The 19,845-nt window shown below is 35.3% G+C and overlaps 1 protein-coding gene across 4 annotated transcripts in view; it reads left to right on the forward strand.

Moving 5' to 3' along the window:
* The window catches only part of KCTD3 (potassium channel tetramerization domain containing 3), a 76,525-nt gene that overhangs the window by 48,921 nt on the left and 7,759 nt on the right, over positions 1-19,845 (forward strand). For all 4 annotated transcript variants that reach the window (XM_077157817.1, XM_077157818.1, XM_077157820.1 and 1 more), the window contains exons 11-14: positions 8,656-8,743; positions 8,876-8,992; positions 10,895-11,065; positions 15,443-15,598. In XM_077157817.1, coding sequence (XP_077013932.1) covers positions 8,656-8,743; positions 8,876-8,992; positions 10,895-11,065; positions 15,443-15,598 — 532 coding nt within the window. The remainder of the gene's footprint in view (positions 1-8,655; positions 8,744-8,875; positions 8,993-10,894; positions 11,066-15,442; positions 15,599-19,845) is intronic.

Below are 19,845 nucleotides of genomic sequence, written 5' to 3' on the forward strand. Positions count from 1 at the left end.
CTAAATGCCTATATCAGAAAAGAAGAAAGGGCAAAAATGCAGGAATTTACTGTCCATTTGGAAGAACTGGAGAAAGAACAGCAAACGAATCCCAAAGCAAGCAAAAGGAAAGAAATAACAAAGATTAGAGCAGAAATAAATGAAATTGAAAACATGAAAACAATAGAGAAAATCAATAAGACCAGAAGTTGGTTCTATGAGAAAATCAATAAGATTGATGGGCCCTTAGCAAGATTGACAAAAAGAAGAAGAGAGAGGACGCAAATAAATAAGATCAGAAATGGAAGAGGAGACATAACCACTGACCTCACAGAAATGAAGGAGGTAATAACAGGATACTATGAACAACTTTACGCTAATAAATACAACAATGTAGATGAAATGGACAAGTTCCTAGAAAGGCATGAACAACCAACTTTGACTCAAGAAGAAATAGATGACCTCAACAAACCAATCACAAGTAAAGAAATTGAATCAATCATTCAAAAGCTTCCCAAAAAGAAAAGTCCAGGACCAGACGGCTTCACATGTGAATTCTACCAAACATTCCAGAAAGAATTAGTACCAACTCTGCTCAAACACTTCAAAAAAATCAAAGTAGAGGGAAAGCTACCTAATTCATTCTATGAAGCCAACATCACCCTCATACCAAAACCAGGCAAAGATATTACAACAAAAGAAAACTACAGACCAATCTCTCTAATGAACATAGATGCAAAAATCTTCAATAAAATTCTAGCAAATCGAATCCAGCAACACATTTAAAGAATTATACATCATGACCAAGTAGGATTCATCCCAGGTATGCAAGGATGGTTCAACATAAGAAAATCAATTAATGTAATACACCATATCAACAAATCAAAGCAGAAAAATCACATGATCATCTCAATTGATGCAGAGAAGGCATTTGACGAGATTCAACATCCTTTCCTGTTGAAAACACTTCAAAGGATAGGAATGCAAGGGAACTTCCTTAAAATGATAGAGGGAATATATGAAAAACCCGCAGCTAATATCATCCTCAATAGGGAAAAATTGAAAACTTTCCCCCTAAGATCAGGAACAAGACAAGGATGTCCACTATCACCACTATTATTCAACATTGTGTTGGAGGTTCTAGCCAGAGCAATTAGACAAGAAAAAGAAATACAAGGCATCAAAATTGGAAAGGAAGAAGTAAAACTATCATTGTTTGCAGACGATATGATACTATACGTCGAAAACCCGGAAAAATCCACAACGAAACTACTAGAGCTAATAAATGAGTACAGCAAAGTAGCAGGTTACAAGATCAACATTCAAAAATCTGTAGCGTTTCTATACACTTGCAATGAACAAGCTGAGGGGGAAATCAAGAAATGAATTCCATTTACAATTGCAACTAAAAGAATAAAGTACTTAGGGATAAACGTAACTAAAGAGACAAAAGACCTATACAAAGAAAACTACAAAAAACTGTTAAAAGAAATCACAGAAGACCTAAATAGATGGAAGGGCATACCATGTTCATCGATTGGAAGACTAAATATAGTTAAGATGTCAATCCTACCTAAATTAATTTACAGATTCAATGCAATACCAATCAAAATCCCAACAACTTATTTTTCAAAATAGAAAAACCAATAAGCAAATTTATCTGGAAGGGCAGGGTGTCACGAATTGCAAAAGTATCTTGAGGAAAAGAAACGAAGCTGGAGGTCTCAAGCTGCCAGACTTTGAGGTATATTATGAAGCCACAGTGGTCAAAACAGCATGGTATTGGCATAAAGATAGATATATCGACCAATGGAATCGAATAGAGTGCTCAGATATAGACCCTCTCATCTATGGACATTTGATCTTTGATAAGGCAGTCAAGCCTACTCACCTGGGACAGAACAATCTCTTCAATAAATGGTGCCTAGAGAACTGGATATCCATATGCAAAAGAATGAAAGAAGACCCGTATCTCACACCCTATACAAAAGTTAACTCAAAATGGATCAAAGATCTAAACATTAGGTCTAAGACCATAAAACAGTTAGAGGAAAATGTAGGGAGGTATCTTATGAAACTTACAATTGGAGGCGGTTTTATGGACCTTAAACCTAAAACAAGAGCACTGAGGAAAGAAATAAATAAATGGGAGCTCCTCAAAATTAAACACTTTTGTGCATCAAAGAACTTCATCAAGAAAGTAGGAAGACAGCCTACACAATGGGAGACAATATTTGGAAATGACATATCAGATAAAGGTCTAGTATCCAGAATTTATAAAGAGATTCTTCAACTCAACAACAAAAAGACAGCCAACCCAATTACAAAATGGGAAAAAGACTTGAACAGACACCTCTCAGAAGTGGAAATACAAAAGGCCAAAAGGCACATGAAGAGATGCTCAATGTCCCTGGCCATTAGAGAAATGCAAATCAAAACCACAATGAGATATCATCTCACACCCACCAGAATGGCCATTATCAACAAAACAGAAAATGACAAGTGCTGGAGAGGATGCGGAGAAAGAGGCACACTTGTCCACTGTTGATGGGAATGTCAAATGGTGCAACCACTGTGGAAGGCAGTTTGGTGGTTCCTCAGAAAACTGAATATAGAATTGCCACATGACCCAGAAATACCATTGCTAGGTATCTACTCAAAGGACTTAAGGACAAAGACACAAACGGACATTTGCACACCAATGTTTATAACAGCATTATTTACAATTGCAAAGAGATGGAAACAGCCAAAATGTCCATCAACAGACGAGTGGCTAAACAAACTGTGGTATATACATACGATGGAATATTATGCAGCTTTAAGACAGAATAAACTTATGAAGCATGTAATAACATGGATGGACGTAGAGAACATTATGCTGAGTGAGACTAGCCAAAAACTGAAGGACAAATACTGTATGGTCCCACTGATGTGAACTGACATTAGAGAATAAACTTGGAATATGTCATTGGTAACAGAGACCATCAGGAGTTAGAAACAGGGTAAGATAATGGGTAATTGGAGCTGAAGGGATACAGACTGTGCAACAGGAATAGATACAAAAACTCAAAAATGAACAGCACAATACTACCTAATTGTAATGTAATTATGTTAAAACACTGAATGAAGCTGCGTCTGAGCTATAGTTTTTGTTTGTTTGTTTGTTTGTTTTTATATATATTTTTGGTATTTTTTACTTTTATTTTTTTCTCTATATTATCATTTTATTTCTTTTTCTGTTGTCTTGCTATTTCTTTTTCTAAATCGATGCAAATGTACTAAGAAATGATGATCATACATCTATGTGATGATATTAAGAATTACTGATTGCATATGTAGAATGGAATGATTTCTAAATGTTGTGTTAGTTAATTTTTTTTAATTAATAAAAAAAAAAAAAAACCTGAAGATTTAAAGGTCTCCTTCAGTCTATGAGAATATACTGGGAAAATTTTGCCTGGTAGGCTTGGAACAACCTTGGAACAAGCTTGAAACAAAGATTTGTTTGGTCTTCGATCAGGAAGTGATGGTTTGTGGGGAGGAAGTCATCCATAAGAAATTGAAACCAAAATATTCAAATTAGGAATACAAATATATAAGTTGCAGGAACAAGGGCATTCCTTCGTGGTATGGAAACTCCAATTTGAGACGTTAGTGTAAAAATCTGGTCCAGGGCCATTTAAATTTCTAGATGCAGGCATGAAACCAAAAGAGATACTTTCACAATAGAAGACACACAGGATTCCCTCAAAAGAAGTGCTCTCCGCTAAAACTATACTCATAAAGTATCGTCCCATGCCCCCCAAAAAATACTTGTAAATTGCACTTGGAAATAAAGGAGGACGTGTCATCAAATGAAAAAAAGAAAAAAGGAGTACTAGCACCATACTCCCAAAACTGGAAAACAGTTCAGAAAATAACTACAAAATAATTATCTAAGGTTATTAAAGACATTAAAAAAAAAAAAAAGGAATAGAGCTGTAATGAAGAAATAGGACTGTTCTGAAAATGAAGGAAAATGTAACACTAGAAATTAAAGTAGGTGGGTTAAATGGAAACACAACTCAGTTAATGAATTCACAGACACAGCTAAGAAAATTGTAATAAAGCAGAGAAAAGTGAGATAACAAATATGAAAAAGAAAGAATGAGAAAGTGTATTTCAGATAGGAACAGAGTGAAGGAAAGGCAGTAGTATAAAAGCTAATTACTAACAATTTGGGAAATTGAAAAAAGACATGAATACTGATTAAAGAAATATAGCACATCTTGATGGGCTAAATAAAATCAAATTTATACTTATAGTAACATTGTGATGAAATAAAGAAATATTATAAAATTGTCTACACGGTAATGGCAGATTACCTGTTATTAGACTTAAGCAGATTCCTCTACACAAACATTAGAGGCCAGAAGACAATAGTCATTCTCAAAATGAGAGGGAAAATAACTATTACCTAGAATTCAATATCCAGCAAAGCTATCATTCACATATGACTGAGAAAGATGTTTTCAGATAAGAGTTTGTCTCTGAGAACCCTCAATGAAAGCACTACTAAAGAAATGCCCTGTTGTAAGAAGAATATTTATGCTTGAAGGGGAGGGAGAGGAATGCAGTAAGCAGTGGTTACCAAAGAAGTTGGTAAATATGGTAATAAATCTTAAATAGGAAGTGTTTATTTCAAAAGTAATGGATGAAGATTAGAACAAACTTTATACCTGCATGATCATTATTGCTTTTAGAGATTATGGTCAAAAGATCTAGAGGTCTTGAGAGAAGTACCTAAAATTGTTCAGCTATGTTCCAGTAGCCTTTATTCTTTAAGATGATTGTATAAAGATATAAAGTTTATATGTGACTGTGCGATTGTAAAAACCTTATGTCTGATGCTCCTTGCATCCAGGGTATAGATAGAAGGTTTAAAAATATGGATAAAAAAATAAATAATAGGGGGGACAAAGGGTACCATAAATTGGGTAGATGGAAAAAAAAGATTTGTGGCCTTGTGTTTGGAAAAATAGACTGATCATTTTTAAATTGTAAATCAGTCATGCATGTAGAAATTAGTGTTAATTACTGTGCCACTTTGGGACAGAAATTTCACTTCCCTCTTAGACTTGTGACCACTAAGTGCATTGAAACAGAGGTAGTAATCAGTATGGTTTCTTGGGTTTTTTTAATAAAAATTGTTAGGGTAAAGAGAGGAGACCATGTTACCAGGCAGAAGCCATGGATTCTTTTGCCCAGCAGGCTCAATAACCAATTCCTGAGACACTGGGGTTCAAAGAGAGAAAAAGTTTATTATCAGGTGTGTAGTAGGAGAGCATATAGCCTAGGGGCCCAAAATCTGTCTGAACTACAGTAATTCTGATAGTTTTATTAGAAAAAGATGGACAGGGTTTAGTATAATGAGCACAGTGGCCTCGGATGATGTAATTAGAGATGATCTAATTGAGCATGGGCAAATTGGGTACATGCTCATCACAGGTGAAAAAAAATGGAGAAGTATTATAATGAGGTGTAAGTCTAAGCTGCTGCATAGGTCCACTTTGGTTAGATCCAGTCTTGGTTATCAAGATAACTTTGGATTTGGGGTGGATTAGTTCTGGGCTGACCCAAGACCTTTCATTAATAAACAGTAGGGGCTGTCTTTAGTGATTACAAGACTAAAGTTGAAAACTTAGGATAACTGGATACAAATGAAGGTTAGTCACAAGGTTTTTACAATCACAGGGGCAGAAGATAAAGGCTATACAATCAATATCAGAGATCAGGTGTGGCTGAATTACAATTTAGAGATTTCAGGAATTTCCCTCTGTCTAATCCAATATACCAGAAAGCATAAAGAAATATCTATATAATGATTCAGTAATCAAAATCATCCTGTAAATCCTAATTTCTTGGTTACAACCACACAATTGCTGACTCTTACACCAGGAGAGAAGAGTTAAGGAGTACTGACTCCCCTAACCTTACTTGTCCTGTCCTTTCTCTGTTCTCCCTGTATGGAAGGGTAGGCGTGAACAGAAAGGCAAGACTTGTTCAAAGCGTGTAGAAGATAGGAAGCCTCTAAGTCTGGAATCCATCCCCCCCAGAGAAAACTGTGCCTACAAAGCTGTAGGCTGCTGCCAATCTTTAATTGAAAAATGGATCCAAAAAGGAGGCGTCTCATGGCTTCATCTGTCTCCATCTTCCTGCTGGGTAGATTATGGAGTAGAATTTGAAACTCTTTCCATAGACCTGAAACTAAAATGATCCATCTAACTTGGGGTGAGAAATTGGTCAGTAGGTATAAAGAAATCTTCCCTCCATTCTTTAGGCTTCATTACTGATACCACTGAAAAGTTCCCTGTTTTCATTTGCTACAAAATTTGTTGGCCCTCATGAGATAGAAGCCTGAAAGTTAGGGATGTGATTGGGTCTTTGCACTAGAAATAGCTAATGTAATTCATAACTGCATAAACTGAAAAGGTATATACAGAACTATTAAGGTCACATACATGAATAGTTTAGAGGAATTATTTCCAAGTTTTAATTCTATTTAAATTTGTTTGTTTGTTTTAAATTAAAATGGACCTAGATTCTGTAGATTCTGTGGTTTTATACTTGCTATTATGGGGCATGTACTTTTCACTTCCTCCACTTATAATGACTTTTTTAAAGTCTGTAGAAGTTTCACTTTCTCTCAGAACTCTTCCTTGATTGCAGTTTTCTCTCCATCCCCATTAAAATGAGAATCCCTTCTCCCTCTTCCCTGATCATATTGCATACTCTGTTTTAGTGCCTATCACACTGATTATCTCTTTGTTTTTCTTAGTCTTCCACAAGCCTACAAATCCAAGAGAGAAAAAATGGTATCTCACATCTCTTATCTCCAATCCAGTTCTCTTGAATAGTATATGGTACCTAATAAGTACTCACATGTTAAGTGAATAATGGTTAGATTTTAATCTTTCAAATGAAAAAGCATTTTATAAATAAAAGTTCTTAAACATTTTTGACTTTCAAATAATTATGTATCTCTTTTTTACTTTTGTTTATAGAACTTTGTGTCAGTTTAACTACTTGGCTTTCAATAGGAAAGATTCATTTTGATCTCACTTATTACCATTCTAATAACACTTTTGCATTTTTGTTTATTTTGTTTTGTAATAAAAAGTCATGTCCTTTTACTTTTCTTTAAGCACAATTACAGGCAGTTGTTAATTCGTGAACTAAATTGAATTGCGTGGAAAAACAAATTTTTTCATTCTAGTACTTGAAAAAACAAAGTATATGTGGCAGAGAGAGTTTGAATAGAGTCAAGAGGCTACTCTGGAGGTTGCTCTTTTGCAAGCTTCAGGTAGACCTTGCTACCTATCATAACCTGTCAACCCCCAACCAGGACCATTCCAGCCAATCCTAAAGAATACCTAGGGCAATTTATAAGATTCCACAAAGGTTCCAGGCACTAGAGTAACTTGCCAGAAACCTACAACCTCCAGATGGGTCCCTGGTCCAAATAAATCCTGAAACCTAACCCAGCTTCTCCAGAACATCATGTAGTTCCATCTCCCTACCCCATATTAGTGACAGATCCTTCCAATATCAAAAATTTAGAATTGCCATAGCCCAGACAGTCCCAGTGAGAAGTATGGAAAGATCAAAGGTGATGTTAGAATTATACACAGAAGATGGGATTTAACAAATGAATATGAATGCTGAATCATTAAATTGATATCTCTTTTTAGTCTGCAGTATTTTAGAGCAACTAGAAGTAAAAACCTAAAATTGTGAAATTGTAACCCATGTCAAAGTCTGAAATATGTTCTACAACTAATTGTGTTGCTGTGCTTTGAAATTCATAGCTTTTTCTTATGGATGTTATTGTTCACTAAAAAAGAAGGAATAAAAAGTCGATTGTAATGATAAAGTATTTAAGCCCTCTAGCCTCCTATATTCTGGATCAGCTAGAAGGAAAAATATGAGAGGATCATATGGTAGCCTGTGACAAATTCTGGGATCTATTCTGTAACCACTTTTTGAAGAGTGCTTTGAAAACTGTTGCTTTTTTATTTCTTTGCTTTGTATATATGTTATACTATACAATAAAAAAAGTTTTAAAACAAACAAAGCATATGAGGACTTGAGTTTGCTTGCCAATTCCTGGGAAACAGGTAAATCTTCAGGGAGAATAAAAATAGAGAATACTATCTTTTCAAAGAAATTGTAATGAATTATCATGGGAGTAAGTACTGCCCTGGAAATTATTTGGTCTGTTTTCTGATTCTGATTCTGCCCCTTACTTACTATGTGACTTTGACCAGGCCGTTTAATCTCTAGTATGAGAGAGCGAGAGAGAGGAAAGGGACCAAGTCTGACTTGGTGTTCCACTTAAAATGTGCTGTGAGCTAGTAAATCATTTGTAGAAGAATCCGTCCGAATTCTGAAAAGAAAGTGCTGCTTTTGAAATATAATTTAAAAATCTTTAAGAGGAACTATGTGGTGGGTTTTCTGAATTCCCTGTGGTGTCTTTGTGTGTGTGCGTGTGTTTAAAGAAAGTTCATTTTCTAAGCCCTACTTAAATGGGCTATTGCTGTCCTTTCTATTAAAATAATCAAAATTTTGAGAAAGATAAGCTGAAAATATAAGTAAGAATTAATATCGAACATCTAATAATAATCTCCACTCTATCAGGTTCAAGATGTTGTTCCTATAACTAGTTATGACACTGCTGGGTCATTCCTTCTACTGGGATGTAACAATGGATCAATATATTACATAGGTAAGTATACTTAAACTTATAATGCTTCTTTTACGTATGTTTTTCAAAGCAAGAGCAGGAAAACATTACCTGTATAGTTTTAAGTAAATGCACTGCTTATTTTAATGCTATTTGAAAATTTTTGTTTTTTAGATATGCAGAAGTTCCCTTTGCGAATGAAGGATAATGATCTTCTTGTAACTGAACTTTATCATGATCCCTCAAATGATGCTATTACTGCTCTGAGTGTTTACCTTACACCCAAGACAAGTTAGTGCATGGCAAAATTATTACGAATTCTTAAAATTTTATTGACAGTTTGTTTTTATTCATTGATTTATTGATGAGGTAAAACTAATCTGGTACTTTCTTTTTGAGAGCTGCAATGCTGAGAATTTCATCCTTTGCTTTGTAGTTTATATTTGTTTTTTTTTGTGTTGGGTGCGTGGTCTGGGAATTGAACCTGGGTCTCCTGCATGGAAGGCGAGCATTCTACCACTGAGCCACTATATTTGGTTTTATTCTGAGGTCAAACATATCCAATAAACTAATAAAGTAACATAATTTGAGGTGGAAATTAGGAACTTTTCCCCTTCTGGATTGTTGTATCAAACAAACAACAAAAAAAGGTCTGGAACTATGACTCTTGGAGAATCCGTTTATTTCCTTGGGAAGTTTTAAATTTAAGTTATGGGAAAGGACATGTTATTTGGAAGTTCAATATATGTAACTTTCTTTGCCTTTCAAAAACCATTGCAATATAATTAACATGTATTGAGAATTTTTATGCTAGAAACATAAATAGGAAATTTAAAATTTACCCATAATGAAAGGAATTCTAGGAAATATTGACATGTTGTCTAATAATTCTTAATAAGTTTCAGTGTGTTACTTGTACAAGTTTATCATCTTACTGAATTTATTAGAGGAGATCATAATCTCCAGAATAAATAAGTATTCTATATAGAAATGAATTTGATTGAAATTGTAGTAGGATTTAAACCATATTCCTTTAGAACAGGGGTGGTAAACTATGAATTGTTGACCAAGCCAACTATTTTTGTAAATAGTTTTATTGCAAAACAGCTACACCAGTTTACTGATGTATTGTTTTTGGCTGCTTTTGTGCTACAATGGCAGAGTTCAGGAGTTGTGACAGAGACTATATGGCATGCAAAGAATGTGTAAACATTTGCTATCTGGCCCTGTTCTAGACCCCTAGAGCCAACTCCTGCTCTAGAATGAGTTGTAATTCTTGCTGGTGTTTTTGTTTTGGATTTTTTTTTTCCAATCTAATTTATAAGTGAGAATAAAACTGGGGAAGCTTTATAAATCATAGTGCTTCTTTTGGCTTTTGTGGTGGAAAGGACTTTGTAGGCATGAGAATGGAGTCATCTTTAGCTAGAGAGGTGTTTTCCATGGAGTGCTTTTTTCTCCTTTGTTTCACATATTTTTAAATGTATCAGGAATAACAGCCATTAAACCTAATTTATGATGGGGTCTGGGCCCTTATGTAAAAAATGCCATGGATGAGCCTGACAGAAACCAGATAGCTGCACATAGAGGTGACATAGGTAAATATGACGTAAGTAATTTAAGGGGCATATTGTTTTCCATAGCTTGATGTTTTGAAACTGTTAAATAATAATATATGTACTACTTGATTATTCAGGGAAGATGTAATAAATATTGTCACAGAAGTAAATAGATGGTCATTTTAGGCTAGAGGTAAGAATACTATGTTGTTTCAGTGGCGTTCTTAGCATGTCAGATTTATTAATTCATTAACATTTATGAAGTACCTACAATGTCTCAGGCACTCTGTAAGATGCCAGAGATAAAAAGATGGTTATGATTGAGTATGATTCAGTCTCTGTCAACAAGGAGTGGGGGTAGATAAATATTACGGGATTAGTATGTTATATTTGCGATAATAGAACCCCGTACATAGTACAGGGAGGGAGGACACAATTCTATCTTGCCGAGGGTTAGGAAAAGATTTATAAGGAAATAATAATTTTAAGATAGAGAAGTCTTAAGATTTCTGTGCTGAACTCTATTGTCTGATGCTAGATCCTTTGCTGTCCATTGTATCATAGGGAAGTTTTGCAAGAGCAGCTTTCTTTACAGCTTCATCTAATGAACCTTCTTTCAACTTTTAACTCTGTGTAGGTGTCAGTGGTAACTGGATTGAGATTGCCTATGGTACAAGTTCTGGAGCAGTAAGAGTAATTGTACAACACCCAGAAACAGTTGGCTCAGGCCCTCAGCTTTTCCAGACTTTCACAGTTCATCGAAGTCCTGTTACAAAAATAATGCTATCGGAGAAACATCTTGTATCAGGTAAAGTGATTTTATTAGTACAAGTAAGAATTTCCACCTTGTATTCAAGTTTACCCTATGCATGCTTTTCTAGACTCCTTCTACAAATCAAAAGAATATATAACGGTATGGTCACATGAAAAAAGAATGACATGTGACCCCCACTGTGCAGCATACAAAAAAAAAGACAAAAAAGTGTCTTTTATGAGAAACATACACTAAAAAGAAGTGATACAAAGTTTAATAACTGGAAATGTTATGATTGTGTTTTGGAGATTTTTTTATTTTAGTATGGTTGTAATAAATATAACTTTAGGCTGTATTGTATCTTTTATTTGCTCTCCATTTTCTTTTTTTCATACTATATTTTATTTCAAAATATTTGTTATACTTTTCTTGACAAGTATTTTTTTACTAGAGAACCTTTCCAAATATGGGTTTAGTGTAAAATGAGTTGTCAAGTTGCATTGACTTAAAGGTTTACTACTAAAGTTGTAGATTTAAATGTTTTGGGGTTTTTTTTTTTTTTGCTGTTTGATTGTCTTATAAGAAATTTTTTAATTAACAGAATGTATAAAAAGATTATTTTAAGAATTAATATTTTGTGGATTTGCAATTCTTTATAGTTATGCAAATTTAAAATTTTAGATAATAAATTTTCAAACTTAATGAGCACTACTGATAAAATAAAATTTTATTGAGGAGATTCATTATACAGGGCACATGATTTGTAAAAGAGTTTATGAAAATTCAGTTATAATGCTGGTACATTAGGAGACCTTGCTAGTTAGAGGACTCTTGGGTTAAATATTTTATAGAATAGTTCTTGCCTAACTTAAATTTTAAATAACATCGTTTTCTTCATATATTAGGTTTGCTTATATGAAGATTACCTAATATAAAAAGCTAATTGTCTGATTAAACATCAAGTGGAACTGAAGGATCTTTCTTAGCCTTAAAGGAATGAATGAATGCATGAATGAATGATATGCTTATATTGAGTGTGTAATTCTTTGAGATGTAATTAAAACTAGATTGTAACACTATACTTGAATAAATACTTTAGTTCTTTATTTTTGGAGTGGAAGTATTAAAAAAATGAGTTTTTTAATAATTTGATGGATTAGGTCAGTGACTCCCTAAATTAAAATTATGCAGAGCCCAATATATAAACAGATTAAAACCCAGCTGCTTTTGTTAAACAGAGATAAAGTATATGGAGGGCCCAGAAGGAGAAGTATTGGGCACTTCACCATAAACACTTATCCTATTGTGATCTCTTAAAAGACACTCTTAACATTTAAGGACCTATACACTTATTTTTCCTTCATTTGCAAATGGAAGAGCCTGTGTTGTGTTAATAGATTATTTATCCAAATTATATCCTGTCTTTATGTTATTACTGGTTTCTTTTCTTCTCTGGAGAATCCTTAGTGCAAATTAGATATGCTCTAGAATAACCCATCTTTAAAACAGAAACAACAACAAATAAACAAAACTTCACTTGATGCCCTGTCCCTTTAATAGCCATATTTCTTCACATTGCATTCTCTAGCTTTCCAGTTGATCTCCCACCCAGTGTGCCACAGCAGCTGTTCTTGCTAAGGGCACCTTTGATTTCCGTATCCCTAGATCCACCCCGGCAGCATTTGACAAAGTTGAGCATTCCTTCCTCTCTGAAACAGTCTCTTCTGTGAGTTTCCATAAAGCAGTGCTCACCTAATACTTAACCAGCTTCACTGAGGAGTCTTTCTTACCCTCTGATGCTGGTTCTTCCCATTTGACCAAATGCTAAGTGTTGGATCGCCCTAGGGCTCTTTTCTAGACTCACTGTTCCTTGTACTTTCCCTGAAGTCAAATTTAAATACTTAACATCATCTCTATGCCAATGGCTCTCAGATTTTTTTTTTCTTCCACCTGTTACTATCCACAGATTCCTGAACCTGTATGTTGAATACCTGTATCTCTAGTTGTTTTTAACCTGAACTAAACACAGAGCTCTTTATTTCTCTCTCCAAAGTCATCTTAGTATGCAATAACATCGTGTACTCAAGCTGAAAAGCTAAAAATCACCCTGGATTCCTCCCTTTCACTCCCTCCCTCCCCCCACATATGTGCAGTCCATTATTACAAGCAGGTGCCATTGGTTTTACTCCAGCTTATGTCACAAATCTGATCACTTCACTTTGCATTGCTACCATCCTGGTGTCATCAAATCATATCATAGTTAATTCTCTGTCTTGCCTCTCTATGATACATGCTATACACATAGCTACCAAAAATATCTTCTAAAAATACAAATCAGATCTGACTCCTCATGGCTTCCAGTTGTATTGTAGAATAAATTTAAACTTCTCACCATGGCCTCTATGGCCCTTGCTGCTCTGGATCCTTTCAAATCGCCCCACCCCACCCCACACACACTTGTCTTATTCTTGACACCCTACCTCTTTGGCTTTTCTGTTTCTTAAAATGCCTTAGAACTTTTGCACTTGTTCTTCTCTTTACCTGAAACGTGTTGCCCCTAGATACTTGTTTGGCTGCCTTCTTGTCAGCTGGGTCTCATTTCAAAAATGTTCTTAGTGAGACCTCCTTGGTCACCCAGTAAATTAGTCTGACTCCTTACCCAGCAATCACTTTTTACCAGGATCTTCATTTTTCTTCATAGACTTATCATCACTTCATCATTTATTTGTTGGCTTGTTTATGATTGGTTTCTCTTTTCTAGAATATGTGTCCCATAGCTGGAACTTTGTCCTCCACCCTTTTCTCAGCACTTAGCATACTTCCTGGCTCAAAAAAGATGCTGAATAAATGTTTCTTATATGTAATGAAGCAGTCTGATCCTGTGAGAAAATAGACTATTTTGTAGCATGATTGTGATGTTTAAATGATATTAGAGAGCGGGCATGGTGGCTCAGCAGGCAGAGTTCTCACCTGTCATGCTGGAGACCCGGGTTCAATTCACGGGACCTACCCATGCAAAAAAAAAAAAAAAGAGTAAATGGTAAGTGTTTGGAAATCTTAGTAATAGTTAATATTATTTTGATGGTGATAATGTTATTGTTGGATGTTGCCAAAGAGCTACTTAGTAAAATTTGTATTTAACATCAGATATTTCATGTAGATTTTAAATTTTATAAATGTTTGCCAATAAAATGTTCAGTTTAGCTAAAAGTCTGGAGTATGTGGTATGTATTCAGTTATGTTATTCTGCCACCTGGTGGATGTGATATATATGTGTTGACATTCTTTTTTCCAGAGTCTTAGTTTTAGTGCTTCAAATAAATATGTTAAGTAATGATGACTATTAACAGAATGGCCCAGTTGAATCAGCCAAAAATGTTTCATTATTTTTCTGAATCCTAATAAGCTTAATAGTGAAACCCAGGAAATGATTACCCATGAAGCTGATTTAACAGCCTAAAAACTAAATATCTTGAGGTTAGGCCATGGTGGCTCAGCAGGCCAAGGTCTCGCCTGCCATGCCAGAGACCCAGGTTCAATTCCTGGTGCCTGCCCATGCAAAAAAAAAAAAACACCTAAATATCTTGGGTTTTTTAATTTATTTTTTGTTTTAACTAGAAAACTGGATTCTGAGAAATGGAGAATTTTATTATAAGAATAAAAAGTATGCAGATGAAAAAAAAGTATACAGATATTACTTATTGCTATTTTCAAAAAGTAAATTTCTTTTCTTCCTAAAGGTTTGTTTAAAATATGCAATTGTAGTATTTTGCCAAGTAGGAAATTGTGGTGTGTGTGTATTAGAAATTTGGTGATAATTTTCTTATATTTAGTGATGAGTTCATGGCTCATTGCTAACAACAACAGATTTTTCCAAATCATAATAAAAGGCAACTTTATACAATGTTTTGGTTTACATTTTCTAATAAAGTATCTATTCAGGCAGTAATAAAGATAGGTTACTTGTTAAGAAATGTCTCAGTATATGCCCACTTACCCTTATTTCCATTCAGAAAACAAAATCACTTGAAATAATTCTTCAATGCAAGCTCTTATTTTATAAATGGGGCAGTTTGTTTACTTTGTAGAAGTTTGGACACAGAAAAATATAATATTCACCATCTTTTATACATTTTAAAGAAAACCTTTCCTACATTTATGTCTGGCGAGCTATTTTTTATAAAGATCTGTAGATTTAGTTGCATACTTTATATTTGCAGCAAGGTAAAGCATCTTTAGTTCTCTCATTTTTGGTGCTCTTAGTAGCAAATTCAATATAGTTTTAAGATAAATATGTCATTTACCACTCAAAATTACTGTGATCTATTTGATGTAGAGCATAGTGAAAAAAGTTAAAATTTATTTATAAGAGTGATTTTGTTAATGCTGTATAATCTATATTTAACGGTTCTTTTGTGTTTTCTTTCCTAGTTTGTGCAGATAATAATCATGTCCGGACATGGACGGTAACACGATTCAGAGGGATGATTTCTACTCAGCCAGGTTCTACTCCTTTAGCATCGTTCAAGATACTTTCTCTGGAGGAGACTGAAAGTCATGGTAGCTATTCTTCTGGAAATGACATAGGTGAGTTAAATTTTTTTTGTGGCATTTTCAAATGCTGTGTATTACAGAACAAGTGTATTATTTCTTGTGATAGTTAGGTTCAGGTGTCAATTTGGCCAGGTGATGATGCCCCATTGTCTGTTTCTGTGGACTTAAATCATCAGCATGTAAAATCCATCTATTACTGATTACATCTGTAATCAGCTATGGGGAGTGCCTTCTGCAATGAGTGATGTTTAATTTAATTAGCTAGAGGCTTAAAAGAGAGAGGTCTGAAGGGCACAGCACAGCCCAGGCAGCTCAGCATACCTCATCTCAGCACTCATGGCTCAGCCCAGATGTTTGGAGATGCAGAAAGGAATCGCCTCAAGGAAAGGTATTGAAACCCAGAAGCCAGGAGAAAAGGCCAGCAGATGTCACCCTCTGCCTTCCCATGTGATAGAGAAACTCAGATGAAAGCTTGCTGTTTTTCCGCTGAAGAACTATAAATTTTTAACTAAATAAATCCCCTTATTAAAAGCTGATCCATCTTTGGTGTATTGCATTCTGGCAATTTGAGCAAACTAAAACAGATTTTGGTACTGGAGAAGTGGGGTGCTGCTACAGTTTGCAAATAGCAAACACGTTAGAGCGATTTTTTAAATGGATAAGGGGAAATTTTTGGAAGAGTTGTGAGGATTTTGATAGAGAAGGCTTGAATTGCTTTGAAGAGACTGTTGCTAGAAATGTGAACTCCAGGGCTACTTCTGATGGGGCATTTGACAGAAATGAAGAACATATCATTGAGAAGTGGAGCGAAGGCATTCTTTGTGGATGGAGGGCAGAATTTGAGAGTCGTGAACTTGGATATATTTAGCAGAGAAGATTTCCATACCACGTGTGGAGTATGCAGTCTAGCTGCTCTTTGAAGCTTATAGTGAAATGTATCAGGAAAGAGATAAATTGAGGACTAAACTCTTGGGTACAAATAAACCAGAAATTGATGGTCTAGAAAATTCTGAGCTTCCAGAAAGAGAGACCCCCCAAAATAGTGCCCCACATGAGGATTCAACCAAGCATGAAAGCAGTCCTCGATTACAGGACAAGCAAGGATTTGAGATCAAGTTGTCCAAAAAGGATTTGTAGAAAGTCCTTTTGACTGATGGGTGTGATCCCAGCATACTGCATAGAAAACCAACAAGAGTGCTGTGGGATCTTTTTAAATGGAACCACTGCCAGTCTGGCTAAAAGGGACAGAAAACGTACAAATTGAAGGAAAAGTAACTTCAGAGAGAGAACCATGGAAGTTAAAGTCTGAAGCCAAGAAACTTCAGACCAGGAAAGTAGACCCACCCATAGGTGGCGAGGGTGAGTTTCCCAGAAGCAGAGTGTGGACCTTCCACTTCTTTTCTTTGTTCAGGTAGAGTTCTGCTGTCTCAGGCCTTGGAGAGGGTGGAGTACATTTCTTGGGGATTGGGAAGAGCTTGGCTGCCACCCCATTGTTCTGGAGGGGTTGAGCGTGTGCCTAGATATGGCAGAGAGCCTGGGTGCAGCCCCAGTGTTCAGAGAGGGCAGACCAAAGAAAAAGTTGGTCTCCCACTGTCCCCCAAGGTGCATTTGGAGAGGTGGGTGACTGTGTAGGCCATTGGAAAGGGTGGAACTGCTGCTTTTTAAAGCCCTGAGGATGAATGACTCTCAGACTTTGAAATCTAATGGAGTTTGCCTTGCAGTTTTTCAGAATTGTTTAGGTCCGCTGACCCCTGCGTTCCTTCCAGTTTCTCCCTGTGCAGATGGGATCATTTGTCCTGTGACTGTTCCGTCTTTATATATTGTAAGCAGATAACTTGCTCTAAGTTCACAGCCAGAGGAGAATTTTGTTTTAGGACAGACCATGCTTGTAAATGACTTTGATGAGATTTAATACCATTTTTGAGTTGGTATTGTATTTATATTGTTACTGAAATGGTTTAAGGCTGTTACTGCAGTGGTTTAAATTAGCTTTTTGGTATTTTGATGAAATGAATGTATGTTGTATATGGAAAGATTTAGTGCATTGTATTGCAGGACAGATGATCATTTATAGGTGAAAAAAATATGTCTGTTATTGTTTTCTATTTAGAGATTAAGTATAGTTTTAGTTGATGTATACAGCTGCCAAGTTGACAGAGGGTGGATATGTGATAGTTAGGTTCTGGTGTCAACTTGGCCAGGTGATGATGCCCCATTGTTCTGTTTCTGTGGACTTAAATCATCAGTATGTGAAATTCATCTATAGCTGATTGCATCTGTAATCCACTAAGGGGAGTGTCTTCTGCATTGAGTGACATTTAATTTAATTAGCTAGAGTTAAAGAAAGAAGTCAGAAGGGAGCTTAGCATAGCACAGCCCAAACAGCTCAGCCCAGACATCTGGAGATGCAGAAAGGAATTGCCCCAGGGAAAGCCATTAGAACCCACAGGCCAAGAGAGAAGGCCAGAAGAAATCTCTGTGTGCCTTCCCATGTGACAGAAAAACTCAGATGAAAGGTAGCTGCATTTCTTCTGAAGAACTATAAATTTTTAACTAAATTAATCTCCTTATTAAAAGGCTATCCATCTCTGGTGCTTTGCATTCTGGTTGCTTTAGCAAACACTTTATAGTGGAGACCTAAAAAATAAAATTTAAATATAAATTTTTCATCTTAATTTTTAAACTCATTTAATTTAGAAATTTAGTGGCATGTTTCAGTTCTGTGAATTCACAAAAGTGTATTATTTTAGCATTTTTCATCATTTAAGTAGTTATAAGAGCAGTTTTTTCATCTGATTAGCATTTCCTAATTTACATAATGTCTCCAGATGCTAGCCACTTTTGTTTATAATTAAAAGCCATTTAGAAACTTGAATTTTTTTTTCTATTGCTAATAAATTACTGAAAATAAAATTTCAAGTTAGGGAAAGGCTGGTATTCCTAAGTATTGACTCATTTGATGGCATTGTTAATATGATCCATTTGAAAACAGTGGTAGCATGTCTCCTGATACTCTGATTTCAAATAGATGTCTATAAAGAGTGTGTGTGCTCTTCTCTCACATGTGCATGTGCACAGACATGCACACACAATGTTCATGAAGACAAATAATTTTCCCTAAGGGCCCATTTGAAAGACTCTGTTCTGTAGATAGAGTTGTATCTCTCTGTACTTACAGTAATTCTGTAGGGCCTATTTGTTAAATAACGTATCTTTGATAATTTTTTATATGCAGAAATTATAATGCTTCTGGAGAATGAGAATTGATTTTCATGAAACTATGGAATTTGCATCCCTCTAGAATGTGTTCTCATGGTAAAGATTTAGAAATAGTTATCTTGAGCATAAAGCTACTCATGAGAATTGTGCTACCATGGTTTTACTATTTAAAAAAAAAAAGGCTCATTGTCAGTTTTAACAGTAGATCCAGTTGTGATCCCAGTTCTCTACATGATGCTAGAAACTGGAAGTTTGTATTTTTATTTATTATTAAGTACTTTTGCAACAGGTATTAGAAATTCCAAAAATATGCATTGAATATCAGCTTACAATAGAGTGAGCAGTGGGAATAAAAAGCAAATGGGTGCATTAGAACAGGTGTATTAGAACAAAAAGTACACAGGGGAGATATTGCAGGGCTTTGTGCTAGGTGTTGTAACACACTCTCGTTTAATTAATTTATTTCTTGACAGTTTTATGAGGTAGATGTTAGTCCCACTTAGCATTTAAGGAAACCGAGGTTCAGACAGAGAACTTTTCATAGAGGTATTAATGTTTGAACTGAGACATGAAGTTAAGTAAGAGTTTGATAGATATGGAGGGTATCAGGATTGGGACATTTTTAGCAGAGAAAAAACAGCATGTTAAAAGGATGAAGGACAAGAGAATCTGGCAAGCCTGTGAAATGTCAAGAAGGTCATTAATTGCTGGACTGTAGAGCATGTAGGTGAGAATAATAGGGCACGAGACTGCATAGATGGTATAGACCAGTTAATGGAAGGCCTCTATACATCAAATTAAGGAATTTAGATTTTATCTTATAATAGATGGAATACTTTTAAAGAGTTTTGAAAATGATCGATTCGTATTATACATAACTTGTTCCTTCACTTAGGAGTGAAGCAAGGAAACCAGTAAGAAAAGGTTTATTAATTATCTAGGGAGAAAGATCGATGCGAACCAAAGGGCATAGTGATTGATTAGATATGGCAGCTAAGGAAGAAGAAGGAGTCTAGAATGACCCTTAGCAATCTGACGTGGGAAATGGGATAGCTGAGTGT

Source organism: Tamandua tetradactyla, chromosome 4 (genome assembly GCF_023851605.1).
Source record: "Tamandua tetradactyla isolate mTamTet1 chromosome 4, mTamTet1.pri, whole genome shotgun sequence".
In the NCBI taxonomy this organism is placed as follows: Eukaryota; Metazoa; Chordata; class Mammalia; order Pilosa; family Myrmecophagidae; genus Tamandua; species Tamandua tetradactyla.